This window comes from Sus scrofa, chromosome 6 (assembly GCF_054392235.1).
Source record: "Sus scrofa isolate SSC_HxYL_T2T_F1_AM1 chromosome 6, Sscrofa_HxYL_maternal_Yorkshire_Landrace_v2.0, whole genome shotgun sequence".
NCBI lineage: Eukaryota > Metazoa > Chordata > Mammalia > Artiodactyla > Suidae > Sus > Sus scrofa.
Window position 1 is genome coordinate 63,748,122 of NC_139388.1, and position 16,036 is coordinate 63,764,157.

At 53.2% G+C, this 16,036-nt stretch overlaps 1 protein-coding gene across 2 annotated transcripts in view; it reads left to right on the plus strand.

Annotated features, from left to right (window-relative positions):
• BRSK1 (BR serine/threonine kinase 1) overlaps positions 1 to 16,036 on the plus strand; it is a 30,810-nt gene that overhangs the window by 9,459 nt on the left and 5,315 nt on the right. For both annotated transcript variants that reach the window (XM_021094996.2, XM_021094997.2), the window contains exons 8-17: positions 4,991 to 5,137; positions 5,608 to 5,639; positions 5,985 to 6,155; positions 6,653 to 6,750; positions 6,965 to 7,124; positions 7,343 to 7,403; positions 7,841 to 8,210; positions 8,632 to 8,680; positions 8,775 to 8,898; positions 9,581 to 9,779. In XM_021094996.2, coding sequence (XP_020950655.1) covers positions 4,991 to 5,137; positions 5,608 to 5,639; positions 5,985 to 6,155; positions 6,653 to 6,750; positions 6,965 to 7,124; positions 7,343 to 7,403; positions 7,841 to 8,210; positions 8,632 to 8,680; positions 8,775 to 8,898; positions 9,581 to 9,779 — 1,411 coding nt within the window. The remainder of the gene's footprint in view (positions 1 to 4,990; positions 5,138 to 5,607; positions 5,640 to 5,984; positions 6,156 to 6,652; positions 6,751 to 6,964; positions 7,125 to 7,342; positions 7,404 to 7,840; positions 8,211 to 8,631; positions 8,681 to 8,774; positions 8,899 to 9,580; positions 9,780 to 16,036) is intronic.

Sequence of the window (16,036 nt, forward strand, 5' to 3'; positions counted from 1 at the left end):
CGAAAAGGCCCCCCCACCCCCGTGAGGTCAGATTTCCCTCATGGGCAGCTTTGGGCTCTCTGCTTCCTGGCAGCTACCAGAGCTGTCATTGTGTGTGGAACACCTTGAGGGGTGTCTCCCTTCCCTTGTATATCATAAGCTCCTTTCTGGGGGTGCTACATGCACGGCATGTGGAAGTTCCCAGGCCAGGGATCGAACCCGCACCACAGCTATAACCAGAGCCACAGCAGGGACAACACCAGGTCCCTAACCCACTGAGCCACCAGGGAACTCCTATCATAAGCTCTCTGACGTCAGGACCTACGTCTAGGGCTTTTGTCTTTATATACTGGCTCATGGCTCTGACTCCTAGTGAACTGGCACCTGGTGAGCCCGCGATCAACACACGGGACATGAATAAATCTGCGGTTGGCTCTAGGCCAGGCACTGTTCCAGCTCGTTATCCCGTGTCACTCTCCCAATAACCCCAGAGGGGGAGCAACTGGCCCGCAGCACACAGCTGGCCAGTGGCAGGCCTGGGGTCAGCATTTGCCCTCTTAACCACTAGCCTCTGTGACACCGAAAGGGCTGAGCCACCTGGGTGCTGCCTTCCTGGGACTCATTTCCTGTAGGGAGACTAGGAGAGCACCTCGGAGGCTGGCTAAAAACATTCCAGACCTGAGGTCCTGTCGTGGCTCAGTGGTTAACGAATCTGACTAAGAACCATGGGGTTGCGGGATCGAGCCCTGGCCTCGCTCAGTGGGTTAAGGATCCAGTGTTGAAGACATGAGCTGTGGTGTAGGTCGCAGACACGTCTCGGATCCCGCATTGCTGTGGCTCTGGCGTAGGCCGGCAGCTAAAGCCCTGATTAGACCTCTAGCCTGGGAACCTCCATATGCCGGGGGAGCGGCCCCAGAAAAGGCAAAAAGACCAAAAAAAAAAAAAAAAAAATTCCAGACCTGAGGTCCTGTCGTGGCTCAGTTGGTTACGGACCCAACTGGTGTCCACAGGGATGCGGGTTCCATCTGTGAGCGGTGTCGGGTCCCACATGGCGTAGGTTGCAGCTGTAGCTCTGATTCAGCTCCTAGCCTGGGAACGTCCAGAGGGTGCAGCCCTAAAAAGCAAAAAAAAAAAAAAAAAAAAAATCCAGAGTTCCCTTCACAGCTCAGCGATTAACGAACCCAGCTAGAGTCCATGAGGATACAGGTTGGATCCCTCACTCAGGGGGTTAAGGATCTGGCGTTGCCGTGAGCTGTAGTGTAGGTCACAGACGTGGCTCGGATCCCTTGTGGCTGTGGCTGCGGTGTAGGCTGGTAGCGTAGCTCCGATTCGACCCCTAGCCTGGGAACTTCCATATGCCGCGGGTGTGGCCCTAAAAAAAAATTCCAGACCTGAGTTTCTCTGTACTTGGTGATCATTCTGGAGCCTGTCCAGTGGCGTTCAGATCCCTGCTCTGCACCCCTCGAGCGAGCACGTCCTTTTCCTTCTCCATGCCTCAGCTTCCTCATCTGCACAATGGGTGTCATTGCAGTACCTGTCACTGTGGCTTAGGCCCTTTGAGCTGTAGCAAACCATGGTCCTTCGTAGCGGCTGGTTGTTACAGCTGCGGATTCCGTGTTTGTGAATGAGCTGAGCGGCTGAAGTTTATTTATACCCAGTGCTGTCTGCGCCATCAAGGATACTCTGGGATGTGCAGCGTCGGGGGGGAATGTCAGTTCTCGACACGCACGTCTCCGGCTGAGCTGGAGCAGGGCGTGTGGGCTGTGTCCTCGGAACCAAGTGTCCTGGCTGGGGTCTCTTGAGTGCCCTGTCTTTGGCTTTCGGGGGCTCGTGGTTGATGGTGATCTTGCTGATTCAAATGACGCTAGACGTCGGGGCTGCAGTGCGGTTTTGTGGTTCCCGCACAAGGAGCCTGTCTCCGGCCTTGCGGAGAAAACGCGAGTCCGATCAGCTTCACTCAGGCGTGAGTTACCGTGTTGTTGGTCGTGAGTTCCATGTTAACAAATCCTACGGAGGAATAGAATGAGGGGTCTGTGCTTAGGCTGCGGTCACGAAAGTGCCATAGACGTGGTGGCTTGAGCAGCAAACATTTATTGCTTGTGCTCTGGGGGCTGGGAAGTCCCACATCATGGTGCCAGCGGATCGATCCCGTGTCTGGCTATGGCCTGCATCCTGCCTGTAGACAGCTGCCTTTCACCCATCCCCACCCTCATGACCTCATCTCAACCAAACGACCTCCCAGAAGCCCCCCACCTCCAAACACCATCTCCTTGGGAGTTAGGGCTTCAACGTATGACCTCTGGAAGATCACATACATGCAGTCCATCAGAGCGCCTTCAAACAGAAACACACATGAGGAGCTCCCGCTGGGGCTCAGTGGTTAATGAACCTGACTCATATCCACGAGGACACAGGTCCATCCCTGGCCTCGCCTGGTGGGTTACGCATCCAGCGTTGCCGTGAGCTGTGGTGTAGGACACACATGCGGCTTGGATCCGGCATGGCTGGGGCTGTGGCTGTGGCTGTGGCTGGCCAGCCACTACAGCTCTGATTGGACCCCTAGCCTGGGAACCTCCGCATGCCTTGGGTGTGGCCCTAAAAAGACCCCAAAAAAACCCAAACACAGGAAACAAGGTCACATCTTGATCGTTGACAAAAATATCATGACCAGAGGCTCACGGGAAGCTCTGCGTTTTTCCTGCGGGAGCCAGGATTCAGTATTTGCTAACAGTGTTTGCAGCAACGTCAGAGCACACGACTACCATAAATAGCAAGAATGAACTGCACTGTGTTATATATACTTTTAAATCCATGCGGTAGCTCTTCCTGGCAGGACCCTCATCTCCACTGCATAGAGGAGAGGAAATTGAGGCCCAGGGCCAGAATGACAGGCTCCCAGACCCCCAGACCTGCATCCTGGGGTGCCCGCTCCCCAGCTCCCCCACCCGGCACCCTGCCTTTTCTGTGCCCAGACCTCCGGTGCCAGGGGCAGCTGGCAACGCCTGGAAGGGCCCCTCCGAGACTCACACGGTCACCCTTGCAAGTCTTCATCCAGCATCAGCTCCCCTGAGAGCCCGTCCCCAACGCCCAGCTCCCCTCACTGTCCTCTTGCCAGGCTTCGGGCTTCGTGATGCCTCATCACATGCGTTCCCCGTCTCATGTGATGCGCCATTTGTTCGCGGGCTGCTTCCCCACTAGAATGCAAACTCTGAGCATTCGGCCACCAACCAGTGCTTATTAATTACTGTGCCAGGCCCTGTTCTAGGTGAAGCCTGTGGGGACAGGGCTCTGGTCTCATCCCCAGCTCCATGCCTCTTGGGAGACAGCAGGGGCGCCCTCAGTGGTTGGATAAGGAAATACAGCTAACACGGCAAAGACCAACAAGGTATCAGGTCTTCTCACCTCCTGCCCATCCCTGGAGGGGGGCACTCTTGCTGGCCATTGCTATTTTTGGAGAAGTGGTAGGACTCTCCCAAGGTCCTGCGGCTCTAAGCAGCACAGCACGGATTCTCCATGTGGCAGCCTGCACCAAGACTCTTAATTTTTTGTTTTGTTTGGTTTTTCAGGACTGCACCCACGGCATATGGAAGTTCCCAGGCTAGAGGTGGAATGGGAGCTATAGTTGCCGGCCTACACCACAGCCACAGCAAGGCTGGATCCTTAGCCCATTGAGCAAGGCCAGGGATCGAACCTGCATATTCATGGATACCAGTCGGATTTGTTTTCACTGAGCCATAATGGGAACTCCAGCACCAGTACCTTTTTTTTTTTTTTTTTGGTCTTTTTAGGGCCGCAGGTGTGACATATGGAGGTTCCCAGGCTAGGGGTCCAATTGGAGCTGCAGCTGCTGGCTTAGGCCATAGCCACAGCAATGCTAGATCCGGGCCACATCTGCAATTTACACCACAGCTCACGGCAACGCCAGATCCTTAACCCAATGAGCAAGGCCAGGGATCGAACCTGCATCCTCATGGGTACCAGACAGATTCGTTCCCACTGAGCCATGACAGGAACTCCAGCACCCGGACCCTTAAGCACAGTGCCTTGGTGCCCCTGTCAGGCCAAAAGTCCCACGTGACCTGCTGACCTCTCCGTGGCTTGCAGCTGCATTGTCCCAGTCTCTGCCTCCAACTTCTCTTGACTTTTTCCTTTCCTTTCCTTTCTTCCTTTCTTTTTAGGGCCACACCGTGGCAAATGGAGGTTCCCAGGCCAGGGGTCGAATCTGAGCTGTAGCTGCCAGCCTACACCACAGCCACAGCAACGCTGGATTCTTAACCCACTGAGCGAGGCCAGGATCGAACCCCTGTCCTCTTGGATATGGGGTCTGTGCTTCCCCTCCTCTTCCAGGCCCTCCCTAAAGCCTGGAGGATGTCATCTCCAGGTCCTCAGCAGATTACATGTGCAGAGACCACCTCTGTAAACAGGGTCTCATTCTGAGGTTCCAGGTGGACATGAATGTTGGGAGGACACCATCAAACTTGCTACATATACTCCCAGATTCCGGTAGGCCCCCCGTGGCCCAGTCTGGGTCTGTGCTTGTGTCACCTCCAGCCCTGTGTCACTCCACAGCTATTACTATTTGCTCCCTTGCCAGCATCTCCCACTCTGGGGTGTGAGCTGTAGGGCCGGCAGGGGCGTTTTGTTTCCTCTAGATCCCTCACCCCTAAGCGGCACCCACCTGTGGTTGAATGAATGGATCACCCCTCCCTAACTGCGGAGAGGCTCCTTTATAGGACAGCCTCCCAGGTTGCAAGCCCAGCCTCTTAAGCGCTGTTGCCAGACTGCTCTTTGCCAAATGCTCACTCCGTGCTTCGGGGCCAGGCAGCCTTGGGTGAATTGCCGATGGCTCCCTGCCTCGGTTTCCCCATCGGTCAAGTGGACATAATAATAGCGCCCCACCTCCCCGGGGCTGGTGGTGAGGACTAAACGCGTCAGGGCCCTGAAGCGCAGAGACACTCGCCCGGGGTGTAGCAAGCCGCACGTGTAAGAGCGCCTGTTCTTTCTCTGCCAGGGGGCTCTGCCCTTCGACGATGACAACCTCCGCCAGCTGCTGGAGAAGGTGAAACGGGGCGTCTTCCACATGCCCCACTTCATTCCTCCAGACTGCCAGAGCCTCCTAAGAGGGATGATCGAAGTGGAGCCGGAGAAAAGGCTCAGCGTGAGTTGGGGGCACGCGGATGGAGGGACGGTGGGTGATGGGGACAGAATCCCTAGGGGAGTCATGAAGATGGGTTTCCAGAACCTGCCTATCAGTCCCTGGGGCTACGGCTGGGAGGGGGCTCTCTGGCCAAGCCCCACCCCTGGGTCGGGGTCCCGCCAAGCTGCCACTCCAAACTGGGGCGGAGGGAACCCCCCGCCTCACAGAGGGAAGGCGCAGGCGCACACCGGCCCTTCGGTGGGGGGGGGTCGGGGACAGGGTGCCACTGCGCATGCGGGAGATGTGGGGCGGCCGGTCCAGTCAGGCTGCGCCGCGCAGCCGCCACTAGGGGGAGACATGAGCCTCATCTTGCGCTTGGTGGGGGGGGCTCCCCAGGGACCCCCCCCAACACCACCCCATCAACTTCACTGAGCGCCTACTGTGTTCAAACGACCTCACTTCGGCTTCTCTACAACCCATGCCCTTCACAGCTGGAGCAAATTCAGAAACACCCTTGGTACCTGTGAGTATGGGGACAGTGGACATCTGGGCCCCTGGGGGAAGGGAAGGACCCCAAATATCAAGGGCCCCCAAAGGAAGGGGTGGGATGCTGAGGGTCCTAAATAAGGAGGGGGTAGGGACTTGGACTTCTGGGTACTAGGGGAGGAAGACAGAGGTAGAGGAGGCGCTGGGGCCCCCGACTCCTGGGTCTTTCTGGAGAGGGGCTGGGGGTCTAGACACCTGGGTCTGAGGGGAGAGGGGCTGGGGTCTGGACTCCTGGGTTCCCAAGAAAGGAGCAGGCCGGGACCCGGGGCCCCTGAGTCTACACTGCAGGAAATGCCCGGTTCCCAGTGATTCTTCTCCCCAGGGGTGGGAAACACGAGCCGGACCCTTGCCTGGAGCCAGCCCCAGGCCGACGGGTGGCTATGCGGAGCCTGCCATCAAACGGAGAGCTGGATCCTGACGTCCTGGAGAGCATGGCTTCACTGGGCTGCTTCAGGGACCGCGAGCGGCTGCATCGTGAGCTGCGAAGCGAGGAGTAAGACCCCCACCCTAACCCCCACCCCCACCCCCACACTCACCCTGGCCCCTCGGGGTGAGCTGCTGCAGCTCCCAGGGCAGCCGGCAGGGGGCGCGTCGGGGGTCCTTCCACGTGCAGATTTCTGCGACCTGGCGAGCTGTTGCCACAAGGGAGTGATAAGACCAGAGGAAAAAAGATGTGGTGCTGAAAAATATATTAACAAAAAAAGAAGAAGATGAGAAAAGACAAAACATAACAGATGCTAAGGCCAATGTAATGCCTCACATCATGCTAACTTATAGTAAGTGCTCAGATGTCAGTGTCATTATTACTATTATTGAGTAAAATGAGGCTGAGATGTATCCTGAAACAGAGACCATCCCTACTGATACGCAGGAGAATGGAACCACAGTGGACTGAGCCCCACAGAGCCACGGCCACAGGGAAGGGGTGAGACCAACTCTGGGGCCTGACCTCTGACCCATGTTCTCCTACCGCCCACTCCCCCCACATAGGGAGAACCAAGAAAAAATGATATATTATCTGCTTTTGGATCGGAAGGAGCGGTATCCCAGCTGTGAGGACCAGGACCTGCCTCCCCGGAATGACGTTGGTGAGAAGGGCAGGGCTAGGAATCCAGACCCCAGATCTCCAAGGGAGGGACGGGCTGCAGGCCTTGAGCTTCTGCGTTTAGACTCCCTGACTTGCTCTGGGACCCTTGTCAAAACCCCTCTCCACTCTGAGCCTCAACTTCCGCATCTGTGTGAGTGCCACGTACAGCTGGGCCAGTGTGGTCTTCTGACTGGGTTGAAACACTTGGCCCTCAGATCCACCCCGGAAGCGTGTGGATTCTCCCATGCTGAGCCGTCACGGGAAGCGGCGGCCAGAGCGGAAGTCCATGGAAGTCCTGAGCATCACGGATGCCGGGGGTGGCGGCTCCCCGGTGCCCACCAGACGGGCCCTGGAGATGGCCCAGCACAGCCAGAGGTGGGAGCCCCCGCCCCTCCAGTGGGATCCACAGTCTTGGGTAGAGAGTGCAGGGCTGTGACCCCATCCCGACCTCGAAGGTGCTGTGTGGTTGGGACAAGTCACCTCCCCTCTCTGGGCCTTATTTCCTCATTTCAAGGAGCATGGAAAGGAGAGGATAGCTGAGCCTTCTGGACCCCTCCTACTTAATTTCTTTTCTTAATCTATTCTGGAAACAGATCCCGTAGTGTCAGTGGAGCCTCCACTGGTCTGTCCTCCAGCCCTCTGAGCAGTCCAAGGGTAAGCCCAGGTCCCAAATGAACTGAGAAGGGATAAGGGGATGAAGGCCCCGTGTAGCAAAGAGGGAGCAGCAGAAACTTCAATGCCCATGTGTCTCGAGACATTGCCTCCTTGTTCCTCAAGGGCAAAGACCCAAGGCCTCATTAGTGTTTTAGACCATTGGCCGGTTCCCACCTTCATAGGATTGGGTTTCCAGTGTGTCCGAAGGGTTCCACTTATTCATTTGACAAAATCTAGTTGCGTCCCTACTGTGTACTACAGCCAGTGGGCATGACAGGAAAAGTCTCTGCACCCCAACAATGGGAACTGGGGGGAAAATCATTGGACTGCAAATTCCAGCATGCTTTGGAGTGCATCTCTGTGGGTGTGTGTTGGGGGGGGGCTAAAGCCTTCTGGGAGTTGTAGTCCATCTCTCACCATACTCCACTACTTCGCAGAGTCCAGTCTTTTCCTTCTCACCGGAGCCCGGGGCTGGAGATGAGGCACGGGGTGGGGGCTCACCGACTTCCAAAACGCAGACACTGCCTTCTCGGGGCCCCAGGGGTGGGGGCGCCGGGGAGCAGCCCCCGCCCCCCAGTGCCCGCTCCACACCCCTGCCTGGCCCCCCAGGCTCCCCACGCTCCTCCGGGGGGACCCCCTTGCACTCGCCCCTGCACACGCCCCGGGCCAGCCCCACTGGGACCCCAGGGACAACGCCGCCCCCCAGCCCCGGCGGTGGCGTCGGGGGAGCCGCCTGGAGGAGTCGTCTCAACTCCATCCGCAACAGCTTCCTGGGCTCCCCTCGCTTTCACCGGCGCAAGATGCAGGGTACGTGAGTCCTTTGGGGGCTCAGGGGTTGGGGACGTGGACTCCTAAGTCCCAAGGTGGGGAAGTGGCTGGCGGGGAACGTCTGGGTTCCCAGGAGGGAAGAGCCTGGGGGCCTAGATTCCCACGGTCTAGGAGATTCAGGTGTTGGGGAGACAAGAGGGGGGCATCCAACTCTGGAGGAGGATCGGTCTGAAGGACACGCCACGCCCCCTTCAGTATTTGGCTCACCTGCCTGTTGGCTCAAGGCTAGCAAGCCCCGCCCAGAAGGCGCGGCCTAACCGGGGGTGCCTCTCTAGAAGGAATTGGTGCAGCTACCGGGAGGTGGGTCGACACTGGGGTCTGGAACTCCTGGTTGGGGGCCACTGCTGGCCCGTGACGCCAGGATAATGGACGGGTGCTGCCTGTGCTCTCTCCTCCCCAGTCCCCACTGCCGAGGAGATGTCCAGTTTGACGCCAGAGTCCTCTCCAGAGTGAGTCTGACAGGGAGGGGACAAGAGGGCATGGGGGGGGGTCTTTCCCTTAGCCCCCCTCCCCACCCACCTCCAACCATCCTCTCCCACTCAGGCTGGCAAAACGCTCCTGGTTCGGGAACTTCATCTCCTTGGATAAAGAAGAACAAATATTCCTCGTGCTAAAGGACAAACCTCTCAGCAGCATCAAAGCGGACATCGTCCATGCCTTCCTGTCGGTGAGGGGCCTGGGTCCCCAAGTCCGCCTGGCCGCCACAGAACGCCGAATCCCAGCAGCCTCTGCGGTTCACCACCGTCCCACTGGCCTGGGTGCCCCCTGGGGCTTATGGGATTTGTAGTTTTCAGCCAGAGTTGGGTTGGGGCATGGAGGCCGGAGAGGTTTATTGTGCCCTGGGGGTGGAAGTAGCGGAAATAGGATCCTGGATTAGGATCATCCAGGGTCGGGTGAGTTGCCATTCCCCTCCACCAGGCCTGAGATTGGCAAAAGGAACTACTCTTTCCATGGATTTTAGGGCTGTCGGTTGGTTCCTGTGATTCTCTGCTCTGGAGGCTTGCGGAACGTGGTTCCTGAGACATCTGTGACTCTAGGCAGGGCTTATGCAGGAAGGAAGGTGTTTGTTTCGTGTGGTCCTGGAGCCTGGGGCTGGCACCAGATGGGAGTGTCCTTGTTACCTTGGGGTTCAGTTACTCAGTCACGCCTCCGATGCCCTATTTGTAGGACAGAGAAAAGGACAAATGTCACCAGGCAATGGGGTCTCCTGATGCCTTTCTGTGATTCTGTTCCCCTGGTGGCTAAGGGGACTTGCAGCTCCTTGGGCAGAGCTGGTCTTAGGGCTGCCTCGCCCTTTTCTGGAGTCAGGTCACTGAAATCACTCCCCGCTTTTGTCCCCCACCCCTCAGATCCCCAGCCTGAGTCACAGTGTGCTGTCTCAGACCAGCTTCAGGGCTGAATATAAGGCCAGCGGTGGCCCCTCCGTCTTCCAGAAGCCCGTCCGCTTCCAGGTGGACATCAGCTCCTCTGAGGGTCCAGACCCCTCCCCCCGGCGGGACGGCAGCAGTGGTGGTGGCATCTACTCTGTCACCTTTACTCTCATTTCCGGTAAGTTTCCCTTGACTCGACGCCCCCAGCCTGGCATTTGGGATGCTCAAGACAGAGGATAGCGGGCAGCAGCCCAGGATGGGAGCATGAGAGGGAGGAGGAGGTGGTGCTGACTCCAAGAGCCCCCTCCTCTCCCAGCCACCCCCATCCTCTCCTGCACAACCTGCCGAGTGCTTTACCTGCACTGTTTCCTTGAAGCATCCCAGCAGCCTTTGAGGTGTTAGTAATCACTCATTTTACAGAGAAAACTGAGTTCTAAAGAGGTATATTGATGTGACCAAAGTCACTACAGATCGAGACAGAGCTGGGGTGCAACCTAGGCCTCCTGACCTCAAAGCCCAGGGCTCTTCCAGGTTTAAGATTGTGGGGTGCTGCTGTGAAATCGTTTCTGCACTCAGAGCAGACATCACCAGTCAATCACAGCACTCTGTTCTGCTGAGCTCCGCCGCAGCCTCAGAAACTGCAGGCAACCATGATCAATCAAGAGCTGGCACAAATGGGGAGTTCCCGATGTGGTGCAGCGGAAACGAACCCGACTAGGAACCATGAGGTTATGGGTTCGATCCCTGGTCTCACTCAGTGGTTTAAGGATCTGGCATTGCCCTGAGTTGTGGTGGAGGTCACAGACGCAGCTCGGATCCTGCATTGCTGTGGTGTAGGCCAGCCGCTGTAGCTCTGATTGGACCCCTCACCTAGGAACCTCCATATGCTGCAGGTGTGGCCCTAAAAAGCAGAAATAATAATAATAATAAGAGCTGGCACAAGTGGAGCTGCTTGATGGGCTAGCAGTTAGGAATTCGGCATTGTCACTGCGGTGGCACAGGTTCAATCCCTGGTCTGGGAATTTCCACGTGGCCAAAAAAAAAAAAAAAAAAAAGTGGAACAAGTAATGAAAATTAGAGAAATCCCTTGCTTCCAATTCTGCTTGGTTTCTGAGTCCTCCTATGGAGGCATATCTGTGTTTGCTGTCTGCCACGAATCTTAATGTGGCGGACCTGGAGAGGAGCCAGCCCTACAGGTTTTAACGAAGCTGCTGTGGGATGCTGTGGAGTTCCATCGCCAGAGTGAATCCTGGCTTCTTTTTCTTCTTTTTCTTGGTTGACTTTTCTCAGTTTTAAGATTTTTTTCCTCCCATTTTTTCTTATATTTCTGGGACCTCGTGGCCTCAAGTAGAAATTAACAAGCCGTAGAACCCATTTAAAAAGAAAATAAGAGGGTGGAGTTCCCGTCGTGGCGCAGTGGTTAACAAATCCGACTAGGAACCGTGAGGTTGCGGGTTCGATCCCTGGCCTTGCTCAGCGGGTTAAGGATCTGGTGTGGCCGTGAGCTGTGGTGTAGGTCGGAGATGTGGCTCAGATCCTGCATTGCTGTGGCTCTGGCATAGGCCAGCGGTTATAGCTCCGATTCAACCCCTAGCCTGGGAACCTCCATCTGCCATGGGTGCGGCCCTAGAAAAGGCAAAAAGACCCTAAATAAATAAATAAATAAATAAAAGAAAATAAGGGGAAAAAAGGAAAAACAAGGGGTTCCAAGGAGGCTCAGTGGGTTGAGGACCCAGTGTTGTCACTGCTGTGGCTCAGGTTCAATCCCTGGCCCAGGATCTTGTGCACTTCTGCATGCTACAGGCGTTGCCAAAACAAACAAAAAAAACCACACTTTTTTTTTAATGGCTGCATCCACAGCACATAGAAGTTCCTGGGCCAGGGATTGAATCTGAGCCACAGCTGAAGTAATGCCGGATCCTTAACCCAGTGAACTGGGCCAGGGGTTGAACCCTCAACACAAGCCACTGCGGTCAGAAACATTTTTCTTTGTCTTTGTCTTTTTAGGGCCACACTTATGGCATATGGAGGTGCTCAGGCTAGGGGTTGCATTGGAGCTGCAGCTGCCGGCCTACACCACAGCCACAGCAACTTGGGATCCGAGCCACGTCTGTGACCTACACCATGGCTCATGGCAATGCCGGATCCTTAACCCACTGAGCGAGGCCAGGGATAGAACCTAAGTCCTCATGGATACTAGTCTGGTTTGTTACCACTGAGCCACAATGGAACTCCCTGCAGTCAGATTCTTAACCCACTGCACCACAGCAGGAACTCCACATATCATTAAGTCAAACCTTCCTTAGGCCCCTTTGCAAACCATGGATTTATGTCCAGCCCCAACAAAGGGAGGTAGTTTTTGAGGCAAAGGAAAGAGTCCTTTGCTGGGGCGGGGGGACTGGGTTCCACAGGGTGGGAGGGCCTTCCCTCTCTCCCCAAGTCATCTTGTCAATGAAAATTACCAGTCCATCAAAGAAAGATAAAAATTTGGAATTCCCTTGTGGCATAGCCAGTTAAGGATCTCACACTGTCACTGCGGTGGCTTGGGTTCAGTCCCTGGCCAGGGAACTTCACATGCCATGGGCGCAGCCAAAAAATAAAAAATGTTAACTTAAAAAAATGCAATGAAAAAAGTGAATTAAAAAAAAAAAGCAAAAAACAGGGAGTTCTCTTTGTGGCTCAGTGGTTAACGAACCCAACTAGGATCCATGAGGATTCAGGTTCGATCCCTGGCCTCGCTCCGTGGGTTAAAGATCCGGTGTTGCCGTGGCTGTGGCGTACGCTGGCAGCTCTGGCTCCGATTCGACCCCTAGTCTGGTCATTTCCTTCCATGTGCTGTGAGTGTGGCCCTAAAGAGCCAAAAAAAAGCATTAGGTATCACATATTTGGTTCCTCGACGCCAAAGTGGTTGCTTACCCCGCGTCCATCCTGTCTCTGGATGTTGGGCTTTGGGAGCCTGGTTCTTTCTTTCCCCTCACGAGGGTGTACGAGGCAGATGTTTGGTGAGGACTAACAATCAGTTCCAAGCTGTCGGGTGGGACTCATGCCACTTTTACTTTGCATGGGCATCATGCCCCCTCAATATTTGTGTACAGCAATGTCAGTAAAAAGGTATAAGCAGAGAACCTCCTAAGTCAACCATTTCTTCGTAACTCCCCTAAGCTGGGACCAGGATCCCAAACAGCAGAAATGTGTTTCTTGGAGTTCCCGTCGTGGCCCAGTGGTTAACAAACCCAGCTAGGAACCATGAGGTTGCGGGTTCCGTCCCTGGCCTCACTTAGTGAGTTAAGGATCTGGCATTGCTGGGAGCTGTGGTGTAAGTCACAGACATGACTCGGATCCCACGTTGCTGTGGCTGTGGTGTAGACTGGCAGCTACAGCTCCGATTCGACCCCTAGCCTGGGAACCTCCATATGCCGCAGGTGCGGCCCTAAAAAAGACAAAAAACGAAAAAGAAACGTGATTCTTGACGTGTCATGAATTAACAAAGATCCTGGGCAGTTGGTCATACTATTGAAAGGCCGATAGGGGAGTTCTCATTGTCGCTCAGCAGGTTGAGAACCCTACTGGTCTCCATGAGGATGCAGGTTCGATCCCTGGCCTCGCTCAGTGGGTTAAGGATGCAGTGTACATCGCAGATGCAGCTCGGATCTGGCGTTGCTGTGGCTGTGGTGCAGGCTGGCAGCTGTATCTCCAATTTGACCTCTAGCCTGGGAACTTCCATATGCTACAGGTGCAGCCCTAAAAAGAAAAAAAAAAAAAAAAAAAAAAAGTCAAAAAAATTATCTAGCCTCCTAACTTTGATCGTAAAGCATTCTGACATTATTTTAAAACAAGCTTATTTGACTTTAAATCATCCTGGAGTAGGAATAGTGTTGTCAAGCCATTTAAAAGGAGAGAGATCTAGAAAACAGAGGTCTTTGGTAACATACTCGAGTACAATAGGCGTTGCTGTCGTGGCTCAGCAGTAACAGACCCGACTAGTATCCCCAAGGACATGGGTTCAATACCTGACCCCACTCAGTGGGTTGAGTATCTGACATTGCTGTGAGCTGTGGTGTAGGTCCCAGAAGCAGCTTGGATCCTGTGTGGCTGTGGCTGTGGCTGTGGCTGGCAGATGCAGCTTCAATTTCATCCCTAGCCTGAGAACTTTCATATGAGCAGGTTTGGCCCTAAAAAGCAGAAAAAAAAAAAAGAAAGTATAATAAGATAACAATAGCAAAAAAAAATTATTTTTGTGAATCTTCCTGAAGATGAAGCTTTTTTTTTCTTCAAAGGCATCAGAGTACAATAATAATTGTCTTTAAATGACAAAAGACTTAAAAAATCAACATTTAAGACCTGATTACAATGCCACTGACAAATAAACTTGGTTACTTCTATGACATACATTTTAAGATAATTTCTAGAAGTAGGGCTGATAATATTTTATCAGGACATACCAAATTTTTACGAATTCTCTGTTTTGTCTAGAATATCTGTATTGATTACATGTATCTGTGTGACAGAGCCTAAGAGGCTTTACCATCATTCATTTGTCCTGCTTCCCATGCAATTTAATAACTAAGGAAGCCGAATTTGGATAATATTTCTCTCTTGGGGATCCTCCAGGGGCCCTCTCCAAAGCATCCCAAAGTTAGCTTGAGGTCAAAGGTCAAAAGAGCTTCCGCTGTGGAGCTCCCTGGTGGCTCAGCAGTTTAAAGATCTAGTGTCATCACAGTGGCTCCAGTCACTGCTGTGGCACAGCTCAATCCCTGGTTTGGGAGCTTCTATTCCATGGGCACAGCCAAAAAAAAAAAAGAAAGAACGAACTTTGATTAGGATTTGATATTTGAAGAGTTTGTCCAGACCAAAAAAATTTCAAAACACCTGGTCCAAGAGGATCATAGGTCTCTACATTCACTTAACAAAAGTGACAATAAAAGCAAATACAGAAAGTTAAGAGATGACTAAAGAAACTTTACCGTCTCTTGTCAAAAACAGAACAATATTTTAAGAAAAGTTTGTTCTCTTAGTAGAGAGAAAACCAAATTCGCTTTGTAACAGTTCAGTATTAAAATGCATTTACTTCATGAAATTCAGTCTGGTCTTAGCCAATCGTGAACACATACAAAACTTTTCCTCAGGGTTTCTTTTCCTGTAATAAAAGGTATTTCCCTTCCTCCTCAAACCTTGTCTTACTGAAAATAGGCCTTCCACTCCCCCCCTCGCATTGCATAACGAATAGTTTTCCTCATTTTAGTAGCTTTTTTGTTTGGCCCTGCCCCAGACATGTGGAAGTTCCTAGGCCAGGAATCAGACCCATGCCACAGCAGGGACAACACTTGATCCTTAACCCACTGCACCACAAGGGAACTCCTATAGCTTTAATTACATATATATTTTATTTTATTTATTTATTTATTTATTTTTGGTCTTTTTTTAGCTATTTCTTGGGCCGCTCCTGTGGCATATGGAGGTTCCCAGGCTAGGGGTCGAATCGGAGCTGTAGCCCCCGGCCTAAGCCAGAGCCACAGCAACGCGGGATCCGAGCCATGTCTGCAACCTACACCACAGCTCACGGCAATGCCGGATCGTTAACCCACTGAGCAAGGGCAGGGGCCGAACCTGCAACCTCATGGTTCCTAGTCGGATTCGTTAACCACTGCGCCACTACGGGAATTCCACATACATATTTTAATTCTTAACTTCAAAGCCTAGTTTCTAGCAATACTGAAGAAAGAGGAGTTCCTGAGTTCTCATTATGGCTCAGCAGAAACAAATCTGACTAGTATCCATGAGGACAAAGATTCAATCCCTGGCCTTGCTCAGTGAGTTAAGCTCCAGGCTTGCCATGAGCCGTGGTGTAGGTCACAGACGTGGCTTGGATCCTGAGTTGCTGTGGCTGTGGTGTAGGCCAGTGGCTATAGCTCTGTTTCGACCCCTTGCCTGGGAACCTCCGTATGCCACAAGTGCAGCCCTTAAAAAAAAAAAAGAAAGAAAAAGAAGAGGAGTTCCTGCTGTGGTGCAATGGGATGGGCAGCATCTCTGCAGTGCCAGGACGCAGGTTCCATCCCCAGCCAGGCACAGTGGGTTAAAGGATCCAGTGTTGCTGCAACTGCGGCTCAGATTTGACCTCTGGCCTGGGAACACCAGAGGCCACAGGGCAGCCAAAAACAAACAAACAAGCAGAACCTGAAAAGGAAGCAGTTATGAATGGTCCTTTACATTAAGATTATGTTAGATTAGCAAACTTATAACTACTCTTAATGGTTTCTAGAAACCATGTGCCTTTTTTTTTTTTTTACAGAAAATGTCTTAGTGTGGCACCAACCATATTTATTACGTAGTCCTAATTACCTTCAGTTTCTCTGTCAAAGGAAGCCTATATTCAGTAAATAATGTTCTTTTTTTTTTCTTTTCTAAGTAATGTTCTGGCATCTTATTTGGAAATGA